At 43.0% G+C, this 18,540-nt stretch overlaps 2 protein-coding genes and 1 pseudogene across 5 annotated transcripts in view; 1 reads left to right on the plus strand and 2 right to left on the minus strand.

The window, feature by feature from the left end:
• Positions 1-9,485, minus strand: part of MLH1 (mutL homolog 1) — an 86,514-nt gene extending 77,029 nt beyond the window's left edge. The window contains exons 1-3 of one of the 4 annotated variants that reach the window (XM_021068364.1): positions 9,346-9,485; positions 7,135-7,225; positions 2,532-2,630 (exon numbers count right to left, since the gene is read on the minus strand). Coding sequence is in view for 1 of the 4 variants with exons in the window: in NM_001172367.1 (NP_001165838.1) it covers positions 2,532-2,630; positions 7,135-7,225; positions 9,239-9,354 (306 nt within the window). In the remaining 3 variants the exon portion in view is untranslated. 4 annotated transcript variants of the gene reach the window in all.
• On the minus strand, positions 3,230-4,761 carry LOC110256569 (annotated as a pseudogene).
• EPM2AIP1 (EPM2A interacting protein 1) lies at positions 9,559-17,906 on the plus strand. The gene is made up of 2 exons (XM_005652390.3): positions 9,559-12,463; positions 16,077-17,906. Exon 1 carries the CDS (start codon positions 9,842-9,844, stop codon positions 11,666-11,668), a length of 1,827 nt encoding a protein of 608 aa, XP_005652447.1. The 5' UTR covers positions 9,559-9,841; the 3' UTR covers positions 11,669-12,463; positions 16,077-17,906.

The following is an 18,540-nucleotide window of genomic DNA, read 5'->3' on the forward strand; positions in this document are numbered from 1 at the left end:
CCCCTGACCTCCAGAACTATAACAAATTTGTAGAGTTTAAACCACTAAGGTTGTGGTCATTTGGGGTGAGGGGGCAGCAATAGGAAACTAATACAAACTACTTAAAAGTATGCATATTGGGGTTCCAGTTATGGTGTAACAGTATTGGCAGCATCTTGGGAGTGCTAGAGCATGGGTTAGATTCTCAGCCCGGCACAGTGGGTTGAGGGTCCAGTTTTGCCACAAGCTGTGGATTGAGTCGCAACTGCAGCTCAGATTTCGTCCCTGGCCCGGGAACTCCATATGCCACAGGGTGGTCAAAAAAAAAAAAAAAAAAAGTACGCATATTTTTGACTTACATATGTTATTTCTATGAATTTATCCTAAGGAAACTGGTGAAAATGCACTGTATGGGAAATTCCCTTGTGGTGAAGCAGATTAAGGATTTGGTGTTGCTGTTGCTGTGGTGCAGATCACAGCTTCGGAATGAGTTTGATGCCTGGCTGGGAACCTGCACATGCCAAGGGTGGCCAAAAAATAAAATTTAAAAAAGGGGGAGAGTTCCCATTATGGCTCAGTGGGTTAAGAACCTGACCGGCATCCATGAGGATGCAAGTTCGATCCCTGGCCTCACTCAGTGGGTTTAAAGGATCTGGCACTGATGCAAGCTGCAGCATAGGTCACAGATGCAGCTCAATCCAGCATTGCTGTGGCTGCAGCGAAGGCCAGCAGTTGGAGCTACAATTCAACCCCTAGCTTGGGAACTTTCATATGTGGCAGGTGAGGCCCTAAAAAAAAAAAATTGGAGTTCAGGGTGGTGCAGTGGGTTAATGATCTGGCTTGTCTCTGTGGAGGTGCCAGTTTGATCCCTGGCCCATCACAATGGGTTAATGATCCCACGTTGCTGTAGCTATGATGTAGGTTGCAGCTACAGCTCAGATTTAATCCCTGGCCAGGGAATTTCCATATGCCATGGGTGCAGCTGAAAAATAAAAAAATAAGTAAATTTTTAAAAAATAACCCCCAAACACACTGTATGTACATAAATATTCACCAAAACATTAAACACAAAAAAAAAGAGCAAAAAGCATAAACGTCCAACAGGAAACCGTTTAAATAGACTACAGTACATACAAGTAACAGAATATGTAGCCATCACAATTTATGAAGGTCTATATACACTGAATGATATCTTTTTTTTTTTTGGTCTTTTTGCCATTTCTAGGCTGCTCCCACGGCATATGGAGATTCCCAGGCTAGGGGTCCAATCGGAGCTGTAGCCACCAGCCCACGCCAGTGCCACAGCAACGCAGGATCCGAGCCGCATCTCCAAGCTACACCACAGGTCATGGCAACGCCGGATCCTTAACCCACTGAGCAAGGCCAGGGATCAAACCCACAGCCTCATGGTTCCTAGTCAGATTCATTAACCACTGAGCCATGACGGGAACTCCTGAATGATATCTTTATATCCACAGAATATTATCATAAAAATAAGATCCTATTTTAGTCTTAAAACTGTTTTTAATCCATTTTCTATATCATATATCCCTATGATACATAAAATTTCATTCACGGATATTTCAGAATATAACTTCAAAGGACTCAAAAAAACCCCATAGAACTATTTTTTTTTAATGACCACATCTATAGCATATTAAAGTTCCCAGGACAGGGACTGTATCCAAGCTGAAGCTGCAGCTGAATCCTTTAATCCACTATCCCAGGCCAAGGATAGAATCTGTGCCTCTACAAAAACCCAAGCCACTGCAGTTGGATTCTTAACCCACTGTTCACAGGAACTTCCTGTGAAACTACTTTTATACCAAGAAAATTAACCAGTCTGTTCAAATATCTGACTCAAAAAATATTTAGTTTGCATAAATCAGGATCCAAATAAGATCCATACATTGGAGCTAGTTCATATGCCTTTTTTTTTTCTTTTTTTGTCTTTTCTAGGGCCACATCTGCTACCTACACCACAGCTTACGGCAACACCAGATCCTTAACCCACTGAGCAAGGCCAGGGATTGAACCCTAAACCTCATGGTTCCTAGTTGGATTTGTTAACAACTGAGCCACGACGGGAACTCCCATATGCCTTTTAATTCCTTTTAATCTACGGCTTTTGCTCCTTTCTTTACCTTTTTGCCCCCATACAATTTACTTTACAGGAAACAAGTCTTTTATCATGATTCCCCAGTCTCAGTACCATTTCCCACAATACCTTGCTCCCTGTATTTTCTGCATATTGGTACTTAGGTCTAGGTATTGATAAGATTCACTTTTGATTTTTGGACAAGAAAACTTGTAAGCAGTACTGTCTTCTTCCATCAGGAAACTCAGGAGTCTCTGCAGATACAATCTATGGTGTATTAAGTATTTATGAACAATTCTCAGTTTTGGAAAATAGAATTTAAGTCTGTTTAGATTTGCATGTACTTAAGTAAAAAGTAGCATGTTTTATGACCTGTTGAGAAACATATGCTGATATACAGCAGAAATGTCATGACAGGAGAATGTTTTTCTTATGGCTTCTATCCTCAGCTTACCTCTCCCCGAAAGCCATAGGTAGAAATATGAGCTAAATCCTCAAAGGACTGCAGTTTACTTGTGGTGAACCTCTCACACACAATATCCAGATCTTCTTTCTAGAAAGTGCAAAAAAATAAGTAAATAATTATGTTACTCATTTCTCCAAATCTTTCTGAATTTCCCTTTTCTGGACTGAATCCAGGAAGAAATTTCTCTTAAGAGAAGAGTTCTAAATCAGGAGAAGCTTCCTCTCTGTTCACCCATAATCCCACAAGGCCCTGGTGCCCTTCCTCCTCACTCACATAGTTCCTCAGCCTCACTTGCTGCTTATGTCTCATCTCTCCTATCAGGGGATAATCCACGATTCCATCCCTGAACCTCTGCTCTATCTACACTCACTCTTTTTTATTTTTTATTTTTATTTTTTGCTTTTAAGGCTGCACATGCGGCATATGGAAGCTCCCAGGCTAGGAGTCAAATTGGAGCTGTAGCTGCTGGCCTACACCACAGCCACAGCAATGCCAGAACCGAGCCATGCTGGATCCTTAAGCCACTGAGCAAGGCCAGGGATTGAATCCGCAACCTTGTGGATACTAGTAGGGTTCATTACCGCTGAGTCACAACAGGAGCTCCTCCCTGAGATTTTTAACCTAGTTACTTAATTACCTCCGAGCCGACAGGAACTCCTACACTCACTCTCTCTTTTTTTTTTTCCAAAAAGACATAGATTCTTTATTTAAATCAGCAAACTCAGATTCTTCAAGCCCCAGCCCACAGTGGGCAGCCCTCCTCCCCAGCCCCCTCACCCCTACCCCTTAGCCGGGCGAGAGGAATGGAAAATGAGAAGCCAGAGGGCCTCTGTCGGGGCAGGCTGCCCCAGAACTGTAGTGAGTGCAGTTCAGCTGGGCTGGGGTGGCAGCCGCCACAGCCCCTCCCTAGAGACTAAGTCCCTGCAGCCATGGCTGCGGGTGAGGCATACTTGCGGGGAGAGGGCCATTAGGCAGCATCCTTGACCCCTAGCCAGGAACAGACTAAGGCGTAGAGCCCGGGTTGTTGGGGCTGGGGCTGTGGTGGGAGGCCTGAGAAAAAGAGAAGAGGCTTGGTGGGGAGAGGGGCATTGGGGGGCAGCCCCCCAACCCCCACCCCTCAGTTTTGGTCCCAGGGAAAAAGGTCAGTTGGTCCAGTTCTGGTGGGTCTGGAGAAAGGAATGTATTAGTAAAGCACAGGGGAGAGGCCACTGCTGGGCACACCAAGAGGAGACAGGGCAGGTCCCCACCCTGCAGGAGGGAGTATGAGAGCTCCTAGGGCTCTTGGGGAATGTCATTGCTAAAATATATATACATATCAACCATTCACGGCAGGCAGGGGCAGGGCTGCGGGCAGGATCAGAGGATCTGGTGTGACATCCCATAGCCGGTCATGCCTGCCTAGGATGCCCCACGGTTGGTCCCCATCTGTAACCCGATCACATTCTTGCCCTCCTGCAGCTGGTTATCAGAGAAGTTCCGGGGGTTTTCCTTACATTTCTTGGGAAACCCACTGGGATCCCAGGAGAAGAGCCCATAATCCCAGGCTACCACCAGCCCACCCAGGTTCATCAGCGTCTGCTGCACACAGGCCATGTTCTTTCCTTCCCAGAGGTCCACAGTCTGGAAGATGTCAGTAGTGTTGATGCCGTAGCACTCAGCTGCTTGCAGGAACGGGGAGATCTGCTCCATCTGCTTGAAGGCCATGGTGGAGGCCTGGATCTTCTTCACTGGGGCCTGCCCTTTGGGGTACAGCCCATTAATAAGCTCACACAGCACCGTGCCATCTTTGAGCCAGTTCTGAAAGTTCTCGTGCCCAGGCTGAAGCCAGCCCACATCCTTGCAGCACTGGGTAGTGATCCACTGGATCAGGATCTGCTCCAGATCTGCATCGTATTGTTTCTCAATCTTCTGCTGCACCTCCCGGCCCAGACGGTAGGCAGGTCCCCTGGTGGCCATTCCAAAGGGTGGTGGTGGCTGTGGAGAGCTTTCACTCAGGCAGGAGAGCTGCACACTTAAGACTGGGGCTGTGGCACGAATGGAGCGCCTCCTACACTCACTCTCTTGATGACTATGACTTATGACTATGTTATGACTGTGTTAGAAAACTTCTTTATTAAAGATCTACCAATACATTTGGAGTTTCTGCTGTGGCACACTGGGTTAAGAATCCAACTGCAGTAACTAGTGTCTCTGTGGAGGCATGGATTCAATCCCTGGTCCAGTGCAGTAGGTTAAAAGATCCAGTGCTGCCACAGCTGCAGTGTAGGTTACAGCTACTGCTCGGATTCAATCCCTAGCCCAGGAACTGCCATACACTGCTGGTGCAGCCATTAAAATATATGTATCTCTACAGATTACATTTAATTGTAATATTATATACATACCAAAATTTACCATTTTAACCCTCTTTAAGTGTACAGTTCTATGGCATGAAGTACATTCACACTGTTGTGTAACCGTCACCAACATCCATGTCCAGAACTTCTTCATCTAACTGAAACCATACCCATCAAACAAAAGCTCTCCATTTCCCCCTACTCCAAGTCCCTGGGAACTACCATTCTACTTTCTGATTCTATGCATTTAACTACACTAGGTACTTCATGTAAGTAGAATCATATATTATTTGTCCTTTTTTGACTGGCAATTTCCTTTTTTTTATTTTTAAAAAAATTTTTATTATAGTTGATTTACAATGTTACATCAATTTCTACTATACAGCAAAGTGACCCAATCATACATATACATACATTCCCTTTCTTACATTATCTCCCACCATGTTCTATCCCAAGAGATTGGATATAGTTCCCTGTGCTATATATATAGTAGGACCTCACTGCTTATCCATTCTAAATGAAATAGTTTACATCTACTAACCCCAAACCCCCAGTGTGACTGGCTAATTTCACTTAACATACAGTCTTCAAGGTTCATTCAGGTTGTAGCTATTGTCAACACCTCACTCCTTTGTAAGGCTGAATAAAATTCCATTGTATGTATCTATGACATTTTGTTTACCTATTCATCTGTTGATACTCAGGTTGCCCCCTACCTTGTGGTTATCATGGATATGTTGCCATGCACCTGAGTGTACAATCTCTTCAAGACCCTGCTTTCAAAACTCTTTCAGGTATAAACCCAGAAGTGCTGCTGGATTATATGGCAATTGTTTAATTTTCTGAGGAATCACCATAATCTTTTCCGTAGTGGCCGCACTATTTTATATTCCCACTAGCAATGTATAAAAATTCCGATTTCTTGGAGTTCCCTTTGTGGCTCAGTGGGTTAATGAATCCAACTAGGAACCATGAGGTTGTGGGTTCGATCCCTGGCCTTGCTCAGTGGGTTAAGGATCCGGCGTTGCCGTGAGGTGTGGTATAGGTTTCAGACGCACCTCTGATCCTGCATTGCTGTGATTGTGGTGTAGGCTAGCAACTGGAGCTCCAATCGGACCCCTAGCCTGGGACTTCCACATGCCACAGCTGCGCCCCTAAAAAGATCAAAAGAAAAAAAAAAAAAAAAAAGAATTCCAATTTCTCAACATCCTTGGCAATATTTGTTTTTAATTAATTATAAGAGCCATCCTAATGGATGTCAAGTGGTATCTTACTGCAGTTTTTATTTGTATTTCCTTAATGACTAATCAGGTTGAGTGTCTCATGGCTTTTAACATCATCAAAACACAAAACACAATTTTTATCTCTAGATGAAACCTCTTCCCTGCACTCCAGACTCACACATGTATCCAACTAACATGCATTTTAAGTTTAACATAACCTGAAATGAAATTCTGATCTTCCCTCAACCCACTTGTTCCATAGCCTTCCTATCAGTAAATGGCAACTCTTTCTTCTATTCACAGGCCAGAAACCTTGACATCGTTCTTGGCTCCCCTCTTCTTAATCCCTACACCAGCAAACTGTGAGAGCTTTGTTCTTCATCATCAACCCAGAAGGTCACTGCTTCTTACATTTCTGTTGCAACCAAACTGGTCCAAAGCACCGCTACCTCTTTCCTGGATTGCTTCATGATCCTCCTCACTGCTTCTGTCCTGTTCTGCTAAAGTCTGTTTTCACCAAGGCAGACAAAAGAGTTCTTATAAAACTTGCCAAACCATGTTACCTCTTTGCTCAAAACCCTCTAACAGTATCCCACCTCATCCAGAGTAAAAGCTAAAGATTTTACAACATCCCACAAGGTCCTACATGCTCAGCCTGCTTATCCTTCAAACCTCATCTTATGCTTTCACTCCCCACCCAACTCCCCTCTTCAAGACGTATTGACCTCCTTGCTGGTCCTTAAACATGTCAGGCAAGCTTCCATGTCGAGGTTTTTGTGTATACTGTTCTCTCCGTCTGGAACACTGATCCTTTAAACAGCCTCATGACTTGCTCTTCGACCTCCTTATTTCCCTGAACAGTGCCCAGCATGGAATAGGTAATCAATAAATATTTATAGTTAGTGTTAAATTTTTCACACAATCTCATCCATAAAAACCTAAAGTTTCCAGAACAGAGAAAAGTTATGTCACTTCCTGCAGATACAGCACATAAAGCACACAAACATCCTGCTGCTCTGAGGTTTTACTTACCCTGATCCCAGTGCCATTGTCTTGGATCTGAATCAACTTCAGGCCTCCCTCTTTAACCACCACTTGAATACTTGTGGATTTTGCATCTAAACTGACAAATCAAACAAAAATAATAATAATTTGCAACCACTCTAATGCACAAAACTTTTTTTTTTTTTTTTTTCGGTCTTTTTGCGTTTTCTAGGGCTGCTCCTGCAGCATATGGAGGTTCCCAGGCTAGGGGTCTAATCGGAGCTGTAGCTGCCAGCCTACGCCACAACCACAGCAATGCGGGATCCGAGACACGTCTGTGACCTAAACCACAGCTCACCGTAACACCGGATCCCTAATCTACCTAGCAAGGCCAAGGATTGAACCCACAACCTCATGGTTCCTAGTCGGATTCGTTAACTACTGAGTCACAACAGGAACTCCTAATGCACAAATCTTAATATGAGTCCAGGGATAAGAACAAATTCCAGACAAATATAAGACCAATTACTGTGTTTTTCCTTTGCCTACAGGCTCTGTGACTACACTGTTATCAGTTTACATATTGTATGAGAGAGAGGGAAGAAAGGGGCAGAGGGAAAAACATCATTTCCAATACGACATTCAGCAACATTTCTGTTCCTCTAGGAAAAAAAGAAAGGGAAGTTAGAAGTGGGAATACTGGAGTTCCCGTTGTGGCGCAGCGGAAACGAATCCAACTAGGAACCATGAGGTTTTGGGTTCGATTCCTGGCCTCGCTCGGTGGGTTAAGGATCCAGCGTTGCTGTGAGCTGTGGTGTAGGTCGCAGATGCGGCTCAGATCTGGCATGGCTGTGGCTGTGGTGTAGGCTGGCAGCTACAGCTCAGATTAGACCCCTAGCCTGGGACCCTCCATATGCTGCAGGGGCGGCCCTAAAAAGATGAAAGACAAAAAAAACAAGTGGGACTACTTAACATATGCCTCTTTCTTACCTAATTCTCAACTAATTCTACTACCTGTTTCACAAACTTTACTCAGCCTCAGGTTCTTAAAAGACCCTCATAAAATGTCCCATTGTGGCGCAGTGGAAATAAATCCAACTAGGAACCATGAGGTTGCAGGTTCGATCCCTGCCCTTGCTCAGTGGGTTAACGATCCCGGTATTGCCGTGAGCTATGTTGTAAGTCGAAGACGCCCCTCGGATCCTGCGTTGCTGTGGCTCTGGCACGTAGGCCGGCAGCTACAGCTCCCATTAGACCCCTAGCCTGGGAATCTCCATATGCCCTGGGAGCGGCCCAAGAAATGGCAAAAATAAAATAAAATAAATAAAATAAAATAAATAAAATAAAAAAATAAAATTAAATAAAATAAAATAAATAAATAAAATAAAGTAAAATAAAATAAAATAAAATAAAAAATAAAATAAAATAAATAAAGTAAAAAAAATAAAATAAAATAAATAAAATTAAAAAATAAAATAAAATAAAATAAAATTCAGGAGTTCCCATCGTGGCTCAGGGGTTGACGAAACCGACTAGGAGCCATGAGGTTGCGGGTTCCATCCCTGGCCTTGCTCAGTGGGTTAAGGATCTGGTGTTGTTGTGAGCAGACGCGTCTGCTACCTACCTGTGGTGTAGGTAGCAGACGCGGCTCAGATCCCGCGTTGCTGTGGCTCTGGCGTAGGCCGGCAGCTACAGCTCCGATTGGACCCCAAGCCTGGGAACCTCCATATGCCGCGGGAGCGGCCCGAGAAGAAAAAAAAAATTAAAAAGGAATTGTACTTCTGAATGTATACAGAATAAGCAAGAAACTGACGCCCTCTGAAGGATGAAGAGAGGGGTGTTTTTTCTTCTTAAATGTAAAAAGCTTTTTAAACGTTTAAAAAGTTGCATCTTCTGCACATATAATTTTAGAATTTCTCTTAGTTGATGGCACCATTAAAACAATACTGTATCGCCCTCTCTTTGTGCCCCCATCAACCCTAAAGTCTCGAAGGGACGCTCGAGGACCCGGGAGAGAGGAAGGCAGGACCCCGGCCTCCCCGCGGCGGCGGCGCGCGGCACACCCCTCCACTCAGGGCAGAGAGGCGTGTCCGCGCCATCCTGAGCAGTGGCCCGTTAGGTTCTAAGGAAGCCTGGACTCCTCCCTTCGTACCAGTTCTCAATCATCTCCTTAATGGCATTAGCCGGCCGCTGGATAACCTCCCCTGCCGCGATGCGGTTCACCACTGTCTCGTCCAACCGCCGGATAACTCCCGGTACCTGCGACATTTTGGCGCCAGAGCAGGCCGTGTAACGGTGAGACGCTCACTGGAAGGGCTTTCAGCCAATCTCCTTAGAGCTTCGCACCCACATCCTTCCAGCAACACTGCTGACGCCGTCCCGTCCCGCCCTCTAGCGGCAACACCACTTCCGGGACAGAGAGGTACTGATTGGGCATCTTGAATGCCAGTCAAGTTCTTAGCTCCATGATTCCTGTTCTCTTAGCCCTCCTTAGGCGGCTTTAGTGCACTTTGCAGCGAGAAGGATATGCGCCTGCGCGCTAAAAATCAGTGTCCGCTCTTCCTATTGGCTCATGCTTGCGGCAGGGGAATACGAAATCTCCAGCCAATAGGAATCAAGGTGCCGGAACCCCAGTGGTTTCCCCAGCTGGGGTGATCTGGCGCAGAGCGGAGTTGGCGCTTGGGGATCGCTCCTGCTCCTCCCCTCTCCTTGCGGCCTCCGGGAGGTCGGCCCAGATCCAGTGGTCTCCCGTGAGATGTGGATGACGCCCAAGAGGAGCAAAATGGAAATCGAGGAGCCTCGGGGTTTCCAGGCCGAGTGGACTCAGCGTTACCTGGTTGTGGAGCCTCCGGAAGGCGAAGGCGCCCTGTGCCTGGTCTGTCGCCGCCTGGTCGTAGCCAATGGCGAACCCGATGTCAGGCACCACTACGAGGCGGAGCACGATTACTACGAGCGGTATGTGGCGGAGGGCGAGCGCGCGGCCCTGGTGGAGCGTCTGCGTCAGGGCGACTTGCCCGATGCCGCCCCGCTCACCCCGGAGGAGAGAGCTGCTCGTGCAGGCCTCGGGCTCACCCGCCTCTTGGCCTTGAAGGGTCGCGGCTGGGGTGAGGGGGACTTCGTGTACCGGTGCATGGAGGTGATGCTCAGAGATGTGCTGCCTGATCACGTAGGCGTTATGGATGGCATTGATTTATCTCCGGAGATCACGCAGCAGAGGGTCCTAGACATTAACCAGAATCTACGCAGTCAGCTTTTTAACCGAGCCAAGGACTTTAAGGCCTATTCCCTTGCGTTGGACGACCAGGCTTTTGTGGCCTATGAGAACTACCTCCTCGTCTTTGTCCGCGGCGTGGGCCACGATTTAGAGGTGCAGGAAGAGCTTCTGACCATCATCAACCTGACTCAGCACTTCAGTGTTGGTGCCCTCATGGCGGCAATCCTTGAGGCCCTGCAAACTGCAGGGCTTAGCCTGCAGCGGATGGTTGGACTGACCACGACCCACACTCTGAGGATGATTGGTGAGAACTCAGGGCTGGTGTCATACATGAGAGAAAAGGCTGTAAGCCCCAACTGTTGGAATGTTATCCATTATTCGGGGTTTCTTCACTTGGAACTGTTGAGCTCCTACGATGTGGATGTTAATCAGATCATAAATGCCATATCTGAATGGATAGTTTTGATTAAGACCAGAGGCGTTAGGCGGCCAGAATTTCAGGCTTTACTAACTGAATCGGAATCAGAGCATGGTGAAAGGGTTAATGGACGCTGTCTGAACAATTGGCTTAGAAGAGGGAAGACCTTAAAACTAATATTTTCTTTAAGAAAAGAGATAAAAACATTTTTGGTTTCAATAGGGGCAACAACGGTCCATTTCACAGACAAGCAGTGGCTTTGTGACTTTGGCTTTTTGGTGGATATTATGGACCACCTTCGAGAACTCAGCGAACTATTGAGAGTAAGTAAAGTCTTTGCTGCTGCTGCCTTTGACCATATTTGTACCTTTGAAGTTAAGCTGAATTTACTTCAGAGACATATCGAGGAAAAAAATCTAACACACTTTGCCGCCTTGAGAGAAGTTGTTGATGAGCTTAAAGAGCATCTTCAAGAAGATGAAAAAATACTTGATCCTGAAAGGTATCAAGTAGTGATCTGTCGCCTACAAAAAGAATTTGAGAGACATTTCAAGGACCTCAAGTTCATTAAAAAGGACTTAGAGCTTTTTGCAAATCCATTTAGCTTTAAAGCTGAATATGCACCTATTTCAGTAAGGGTGGAGCTAACAAAACTTCAGGCAAATACTAATCTTTGGAACGAATACAGAACCAAAGACTTGGGGCAATTCTATGCCGGACTGTCTGCTGAATCTTACCCAATTATCAAAGGGGTTGCCTGTAAGGTAGCATCCTTGTTTGATAGTAGCAAGATTTGTGAAAAGGCTTTTTCATATTTGACTCGAAACCAGCACACCTTGAGCCACCCATTGACAGACGAACACCTCCACGCCCTGTTTCGGATTGCCACCACTGAAATAGAGCCTCAATGGGATGATCTTGTGAGAGGAAGAAATGAATCGAATCCATAAGCTTTTGTAGTACAACACCGAAACACTCAACAAGAATCCAACTCTAAAAGCAAAAATATGTTTGATTTTCAACTTTACTAATTTGGATTGTGGGAGAGTACCATGTTTTTTCACCCAAAGTGAAAAAACTTTCATCGCAGACATTTTTCACAATTCAAATGCTTCAGACAATTTTTTTTTCCTCTTTTCAAGAGGCAGCATGAGACTGAAACATGCAGATACCTTTTTTCAAAACTTGGTGGCAGAGTCATTATCTTTTGCTTTTATGATATAATTGTTTTTTAAAAAGTTCAGTATTAATCATGTGAGTTGAATTAGGAGTCTGTTTTTAAGACGTTTCAAAGAAACTTTAGCTCTTATTTTAACAAAGCGTTGAGATTCTGATGCGTATAGTCTGAAATTATCAACTCCTTAAATGTATGTTTGAGCCAGTTTGCAGAAACTCACATTAACAAGTGCAGAAGTTTCTGAAAAGGAAGAACGTACATACAGAGGAGGTATTTTGTCTAACTATCAAAATGTTTGAGACTATTTTTTTAGACACATTTCTGAGTCTGAAGTAAATACAGACATATTTTCTCCCTCTCACTCCCCCACCTGCCCTAGTGATAATGATATTACTCATAGAGGAAATAATCAATTAAAATTTTAGTCAGAGGAGCAAGAATTATTTTTAAATTGTTGGTTCAGGAAACTTCCTGAAGTTTGGAGATCAGACTAACCATTTATTGGAGGTTTTCCCTGATTTTTCACAATTGGGTGCTGTTTTATGAGCTTGCCTACTAAAGGACTACGGTAAGTATAAACTTAGGGGTTGCCCATTAGTAATTCTTTTTTCTACTCTAGACAGACTTTTGCCCCATCAGAAAGGATGAGGAAAAAAAGATGTTTGCATTCCAGTATTAGGAGGTGTGAGATATTTTAGCTTATTTGGCCTATCTACATTGGTGTTTCAGCTTTATAAGGAAATAAGAAATCTTGCTTAAAGGAAACCCTGTATTTTAAAGTTATAGAATATCAAATTTTATTTGCTGCTAGAAGTGGATTTATTATAGAATGTGACACAGTCCCACACATTGTGTATCTAAGACAGTGCACAAGTGGAAATATTTAACTCTCAAGAAGCAGATTTATTCACAGATTGTAGCACTCCCATATTTCTAGTGAGAAATCTGCTTTGTGCTAAAATAGTAATTTTCAAATATATGTTAACCATGAAAAGGAAATCTTAGAGTAAAGCCAAATTTGTGAAATGATTTAAAAACAGGACCCAACTTAAAGATCTCTCAAGTACAATTTTAAAACTTGTGCTCAAGTCCTGTCTTAATTATTGTAATGCATTTCTCTATGGTCACTAATTTAACAAATTCAAGGAACCCAGGATACAACCAAGAATTTAGAAGGAAATGAAACCTGCACAATCAAAACAGATGCCATAAGAGCCCAAGATCCAAAATTGTGCCAGTGGCTCCCAGCTAGAGACAGTTTCCCCTCTTTCCAGAAGATGCTGGGAAACTAAAGGGGGCTTTTTCGGCTGTGACATTTATTGGCGGGGGGTTCCCGTTGGCATGTAATCATGAAGGACACCACCCCCACCCCACCCCTGCCCAAGCACACCACAGGGCATAGGACAGCCTGGCACAGCAAAAAATTATGCCCCCGAAAGTGCCAGTAAACCGCCAGTGTAAATGATCTTATTTCAAGAGACAGGGCAAATTACCGGTAGAAGCAAAATTAGAAGGGCAGGAGTTCCCGTCGTGGCGCAGTGGTTAAGGAATCCGACTAGGAACCATGAGGTTGCGGGTTCGATCCCTGCCCTTGCTCAGTGGGTTAACGATCCGGCGTTGCCGTGAGCTGTGGTGTAGGTCGCAGATGCGGCTCGGATCCCGCGTTGCTGTGGCTCTGGCGTAGGCTGGTGTCACAGCTCCGATTAGACCCCTAGCCTGGGAACCTCCATATGCCGCAGGAGCGGCCCAACAAATGGCAAAAACAAAAAAAAAAAAAAAAAATTAGAAGGGCAAATTGGGCAAACTGATAATATTTGATAGGGGAGACAAATTCCAACATTCCAGGTTTGCCTGGTAAGATGGTTTTGATAGATTCTGGTAGCTCACAACATTTATACATCAGTAGTTGGCATTGAACTAGATTAAAGGACTCTGTTCTGTTATATATAATTACTTTAGGCAGAAAAAGTGTTATATTATTAAGATATTTAGCAAGAATGGTCAAGTTAAGATTTGAGTGAATAGGGAGTAAGTTTAAATATCTGGCAAAACAACACAGTGAAAAAAACAAAAAAATCTACCGGTAATTTCCTGATAGTTTGGAGTATTCTCTTCTGTGGCAAGTGCTTTATTGAAAGGGTAATTGGAAGATCTCAAAACTGCTTCTGCTTTCTAACCCCAGTTGCTCAGATATTGAAGTCTTGTGCATTGTGTGAAGTTCCACTATATATTTTGCTTAAGGTAGTAATAAAATTAGTTATATAGATAGCGAATGTCGGGGAGATATAAGCCAAGGGTTTTAAATTGACCCTGAACAATAGAGAATTTGCTATAAACTAGTCTTGTTTGTAAAAAAGAAAAAATACATATGTATTTTACTGTTTTCTGTACTAAGTAATTCTGTAACTGCATGGCAGTCTTAAAAATTTTCTTTTTGTAAAATAGCTGTTACTGGTCCTGTTGTATGAGTGAATATAGTTAAAATAAGTACTATTTTCAAAAAACTCTTACTAGAGTTCCCTGGTGGCCTAGCAGGTTAAGGATCTGGCATCACTGCTATGGCTCGGGTTTGATTCCTGGCCCTGGAACTTCCGCAGCCTCAGGCATGGCCAAAATTCACACACAAAAAAACCCTCTTATGTCCCTGAATCTCCCATTCCTCCTAGTTTTCTTAGATTTGTCTGTATTCCCAATCTCCCATATTGCCACTCAGGCTGCTCTTCCAAGCTTACTAAGTCCTTGTCAATATTCCTATCTTACCCCTATATCACTGGCCACCCTCCTTGAAATACTTGTTTAGTTTGGCATCAGGCAGACACATCTCCAAGTGTGCTTTCTGCTTTGCAGGCACCTCTTTTCCTTATCTGTGTCCTTGGGATTTTTAAATTTTATTTTAAGCTGTCTTACTCTACATCACCTCTTTAGCCAATCTCTTTTCCTTTCCTGGCTTCATTTAACAACTGTATACAAATGACTCCTAAACTCATATTTCCTTTCCAGACCTTTCCTAATTCATATTTCTACCTGCTAATTTAAGTCCACTTTGCTGTCACATAGGCACCACACAGGTCATTGACTTTGCCCCTAAAACCTTGCTCCTCCTCTCATGGTCCCTCTTTCAGTCAGTGGCACCACCACTGCTAGCCATTCACTTGCCCTGGCCCAAGCCCAAAAACCCAGTTAGCCATGACTTTTCCTTCTTCATCCATCACATCCATTCACAAAAACCTTTCCGTTAAATCTGTTATACCTAAATTTTTGTCACTTCTCCAGTGCTGGCTATCCTATTTACAGCGCTGGCCTCATTAATCCCTTTCTCTGGTTGTGATCCCTTTCCACACTGCAGCTAGATTGTTCCAAAAGATGTATCTGGTCCTATCACTCCCCTGCTTTTACCACTGCTCTTAGAATAAGGTACGATTTCTACTCATCTCTCAGGTTTCACTATAGATGCCACTTCCTCTAGGAAGCCTTCATTGGTATCCTCTAGACCACTCCCTAAATATAGTGTTTTTCCCCAGCCATATACTTAGCATACTTTAGTGTTCATTCTTACTGATCACTGCTGGCTAGACTGTAAGCTTTATAAGGGCAGGGACCATAGGCCTTGCTCACTGCTATGTCTAGTGCTTAACCAATTCCTGGCATTTCAATAAATGTTTGGATGGATAAATATTTGTGTAGTGTTTTCCTAGTCACCTTTGACCTCCACAGTAGTCCTGCCTAAACTGCTTGCTGGGTAGTTATTCACATATTACAAATTAAGAAATGAAACTAAGTTCTTTGTGACTAGGAGATTCTTAGAATTTAGTTTAGTGCTTGGCATGTGGCTCAAAAATTAGGTGAATGTTTGTGGAAACAAACTTAGATTGCAGTTTTCCCTTGTAAACATAAGTAATAAAGCTGGGTGTATTCACATAATCCACAATGATATAGAAACCTCTTTGACATAGAAGTCTTAATTTTTTTTTAACTTATAAAGGCAGACTTGCAGAGGAAACGTGGATGAGAAAGATTGGACAGCTATTTAGTGGACTAAAATAACCACTTCAGTAATGAAAAAGTTGCTTTTGGTTTGGGGATAAAATAATGCTGCTTAAAAGTTAATACCCATTTTCCCTTTGTGAGCATCAACCCTAAGAGAAAATGGCATCCTATTTACTTGCTATTTTCCTTTACAGATGATTCTGGCTCTTCTGGGATTTAAAGTAAGTAAACTTAACAAAATATTAGAAGAATGACTCAGCCCTTCCGGTCACTAGACACTCAGTTCACTTGCTTTCCTACCTGCAGGATGTTCTCATCTCCTCCCCAAGGAAGGTAACCTAGAAGTGACATCTAGTCAATGTGTGCTTCTTAGATTTACTATATTTCTTTGCTTTCTTGTTCACATGCCTCTCTGAACTTGGTTTTCTGAGTAACTTGGGCTTTCAGGCTTTGTGGGAGACCCATACCTTAGTCTCTTTTTCCTTGAGCCATTTTTTCCAATTTAAGGGATTAACCAGTGTTAACACTGTTAGTTGAACTTTTAGTTTGAGGCCCATTAAACTGGTCTAAAGGTTTTAACGGTAGGTGCGATGGTCATCCAGTGATTTGATCCTTGCTGCAAAAGTAGGTTTTAATCAACCTTTGGAGTAAAGGATTTCCCTTTTCTCTCTGAAATAGCCTCTTCCTACCTAAGCATTTGAGTTTGTGAACTCTCTTTATTCTCTTGCATTTCTGCTTGCAAACTGATGAGTTCTTTTCTGAGTTCATCTCTTTCCTGTGTATCTTGTCAAATGCAATCATAAATATTTTGTTTTCTTGTCTTTTTTTTCCTTAGTAAAGGATAGATTCTTTGTCCTTCAGATGCTCTCAAAGGACAGTTTCACCACTCCATAATATGCATTCCCCCAGCATAAGTTATCTCTTTCATCCTCCAATATCAATTTTCTGAAGGCCTGCCAACTAAGCCAATGTTCAATATGCTAGGTTTTTTTGAAAACAGCCAATTCTTGTATCAGAATGGGCTAGGTTGCCATGTGGTAACACCACAAAATCTCAGTATTTCATGCAGCTTTTCTCTCATAGCTTGGCTAGGGGCTTTGTTCTAAGTCAGGTTGATGAACTATGGCCTGTGGGCAAAAATCTGTCCTGCTACCTGTTTCTGTAAATAAAGTTTTAGTGGAAGACAGCCTTGCCCATTTGTTTATGTATTGTGTATGGCTGCTTTTGCTCTACAGTGGCAGCTGAGTACAAAAGTGTGTGGCCCACAATTTCTAAAATATTTACCATGTGACCCTTTACAGAAAATATTCATTGATCCCGCTCTAAGTGGTCCTCATTCTGGGACTCAGGCTGACCAAGCAGATATCTAGGGTGTAGTTGCTCATTTTGGGAAATGAAAAAAGTATGACACATCATTTACAGGCCCTTAAGGCACTCTCATTGACCAAAGCAAATCCCACAGCCACAGCAAAGTTCAAGGAAGAGTGTATTCCTTCCTCGAGCCTTGGAAGAGAACCAGAATTATTTGGAAGACAATACTACCAATTAACACATAGTTATATCTTCCTACTTATAAAATTTCTTTTATAACTATTTTAAAATATACTTCCTTTTTAATTGAGGTGACATTTACAGTCAGTAAAATGCAAGTATTTAGTGTACACCTCAGTAGAATTTTATATACACCCATGAACCCATTACCCAGATCAAGATACTGGACATTACTAGTACCCCTGTCAGTGCCCTATGGCCCCCCCCCCGACACACACACATAGAGATAACTGCTATTCTGACCTTTATCACCATGGGTTATTTTTGTCCGTTTTAAAGCTTCATGTAAATGTATAATTACATGTACTCTTTTCTTCAGTATTGTGTCTGTGAGTTAGCCATGTTATTGTGTGTAGCAGTGGTTTGTTTTTTATGTATGACTTTACCACAATTTATGAATCCATTCTACTGTTGATGGAAATTTTGGTTGTTTCTAGTTTGTGGTTATTATGAATAAAGTTGCTATGAACATTTTTGTATCTATCTTTCTTTGAACCTGTGCACCCATTACTCTTGGTATTCCCTTTGGTATATACCATGCTTCCATACTTCCCTGATGATTATTCACACAGCAACTAGACTGATCCTTATTTTAAAATATAAATCAGACCATGCCAGTTCTCTGGTCAGAATCCTCCACTGGCTTGGTATCACAATTAGAATAAGAACCAAGGTGTTACCTTGGTCTACAAGGCCCTGCAAGATCTGTACCCACACATGCCCATTTTCTTCCTACCCCATCTTACATCATATCCTTTATCCTTTCTCCCCTTTCTCACTCTGCTCTGTACTAGACACTGGTAGTAAATTGAGAATTCAAGATAAATGATTTGACCCTGTCTTTAAAGCAGTTGTAATCTACGTAGATACTTTTAACAAGCCACAACCCTGGTTTATGTTAAGTCAATTACTAGTTATGTGGAATAAGAGTCATATGTACCCTATGATTAAAATAATTAGAATAACATAATTTCCAATAATGCCTAACTCCTGGAAGGGATTTAGAGAGTAAGATTAAAATGTAAAACCTCTTTGGAGTTCCCGTCGTGGCTCAGTGGTTAACGAATATGACTAGGAACCATGAGGTTGTGGGTTCAATCCCTGCCT

This window comes from Sus scrofa, chromosome 13 (genome assembly GCF_000003025.6).
Source record: "Sus scrofa isolate TJ Tabasco breed Duroc chromosome 13, Sscrofa11.1, whole genome shotgun sequence".
NCBI classification, from domain to species: domain Eukaryota; kingdom Metazoa; phylum Chordata; class Mammalia; order Artiodactyla; family Suidae; genus Sus; species Sus scrofa.

Excerpts from the sequence above, each read along its gene's own strand:
- EPM2AIP1 (XM_005652390.3), top strand. The coding sequence starts at position 9,842 with ATGTGGATGACGCCCAAGAGGAGCAAAATGGAAATCGAGGAGCCTCGG.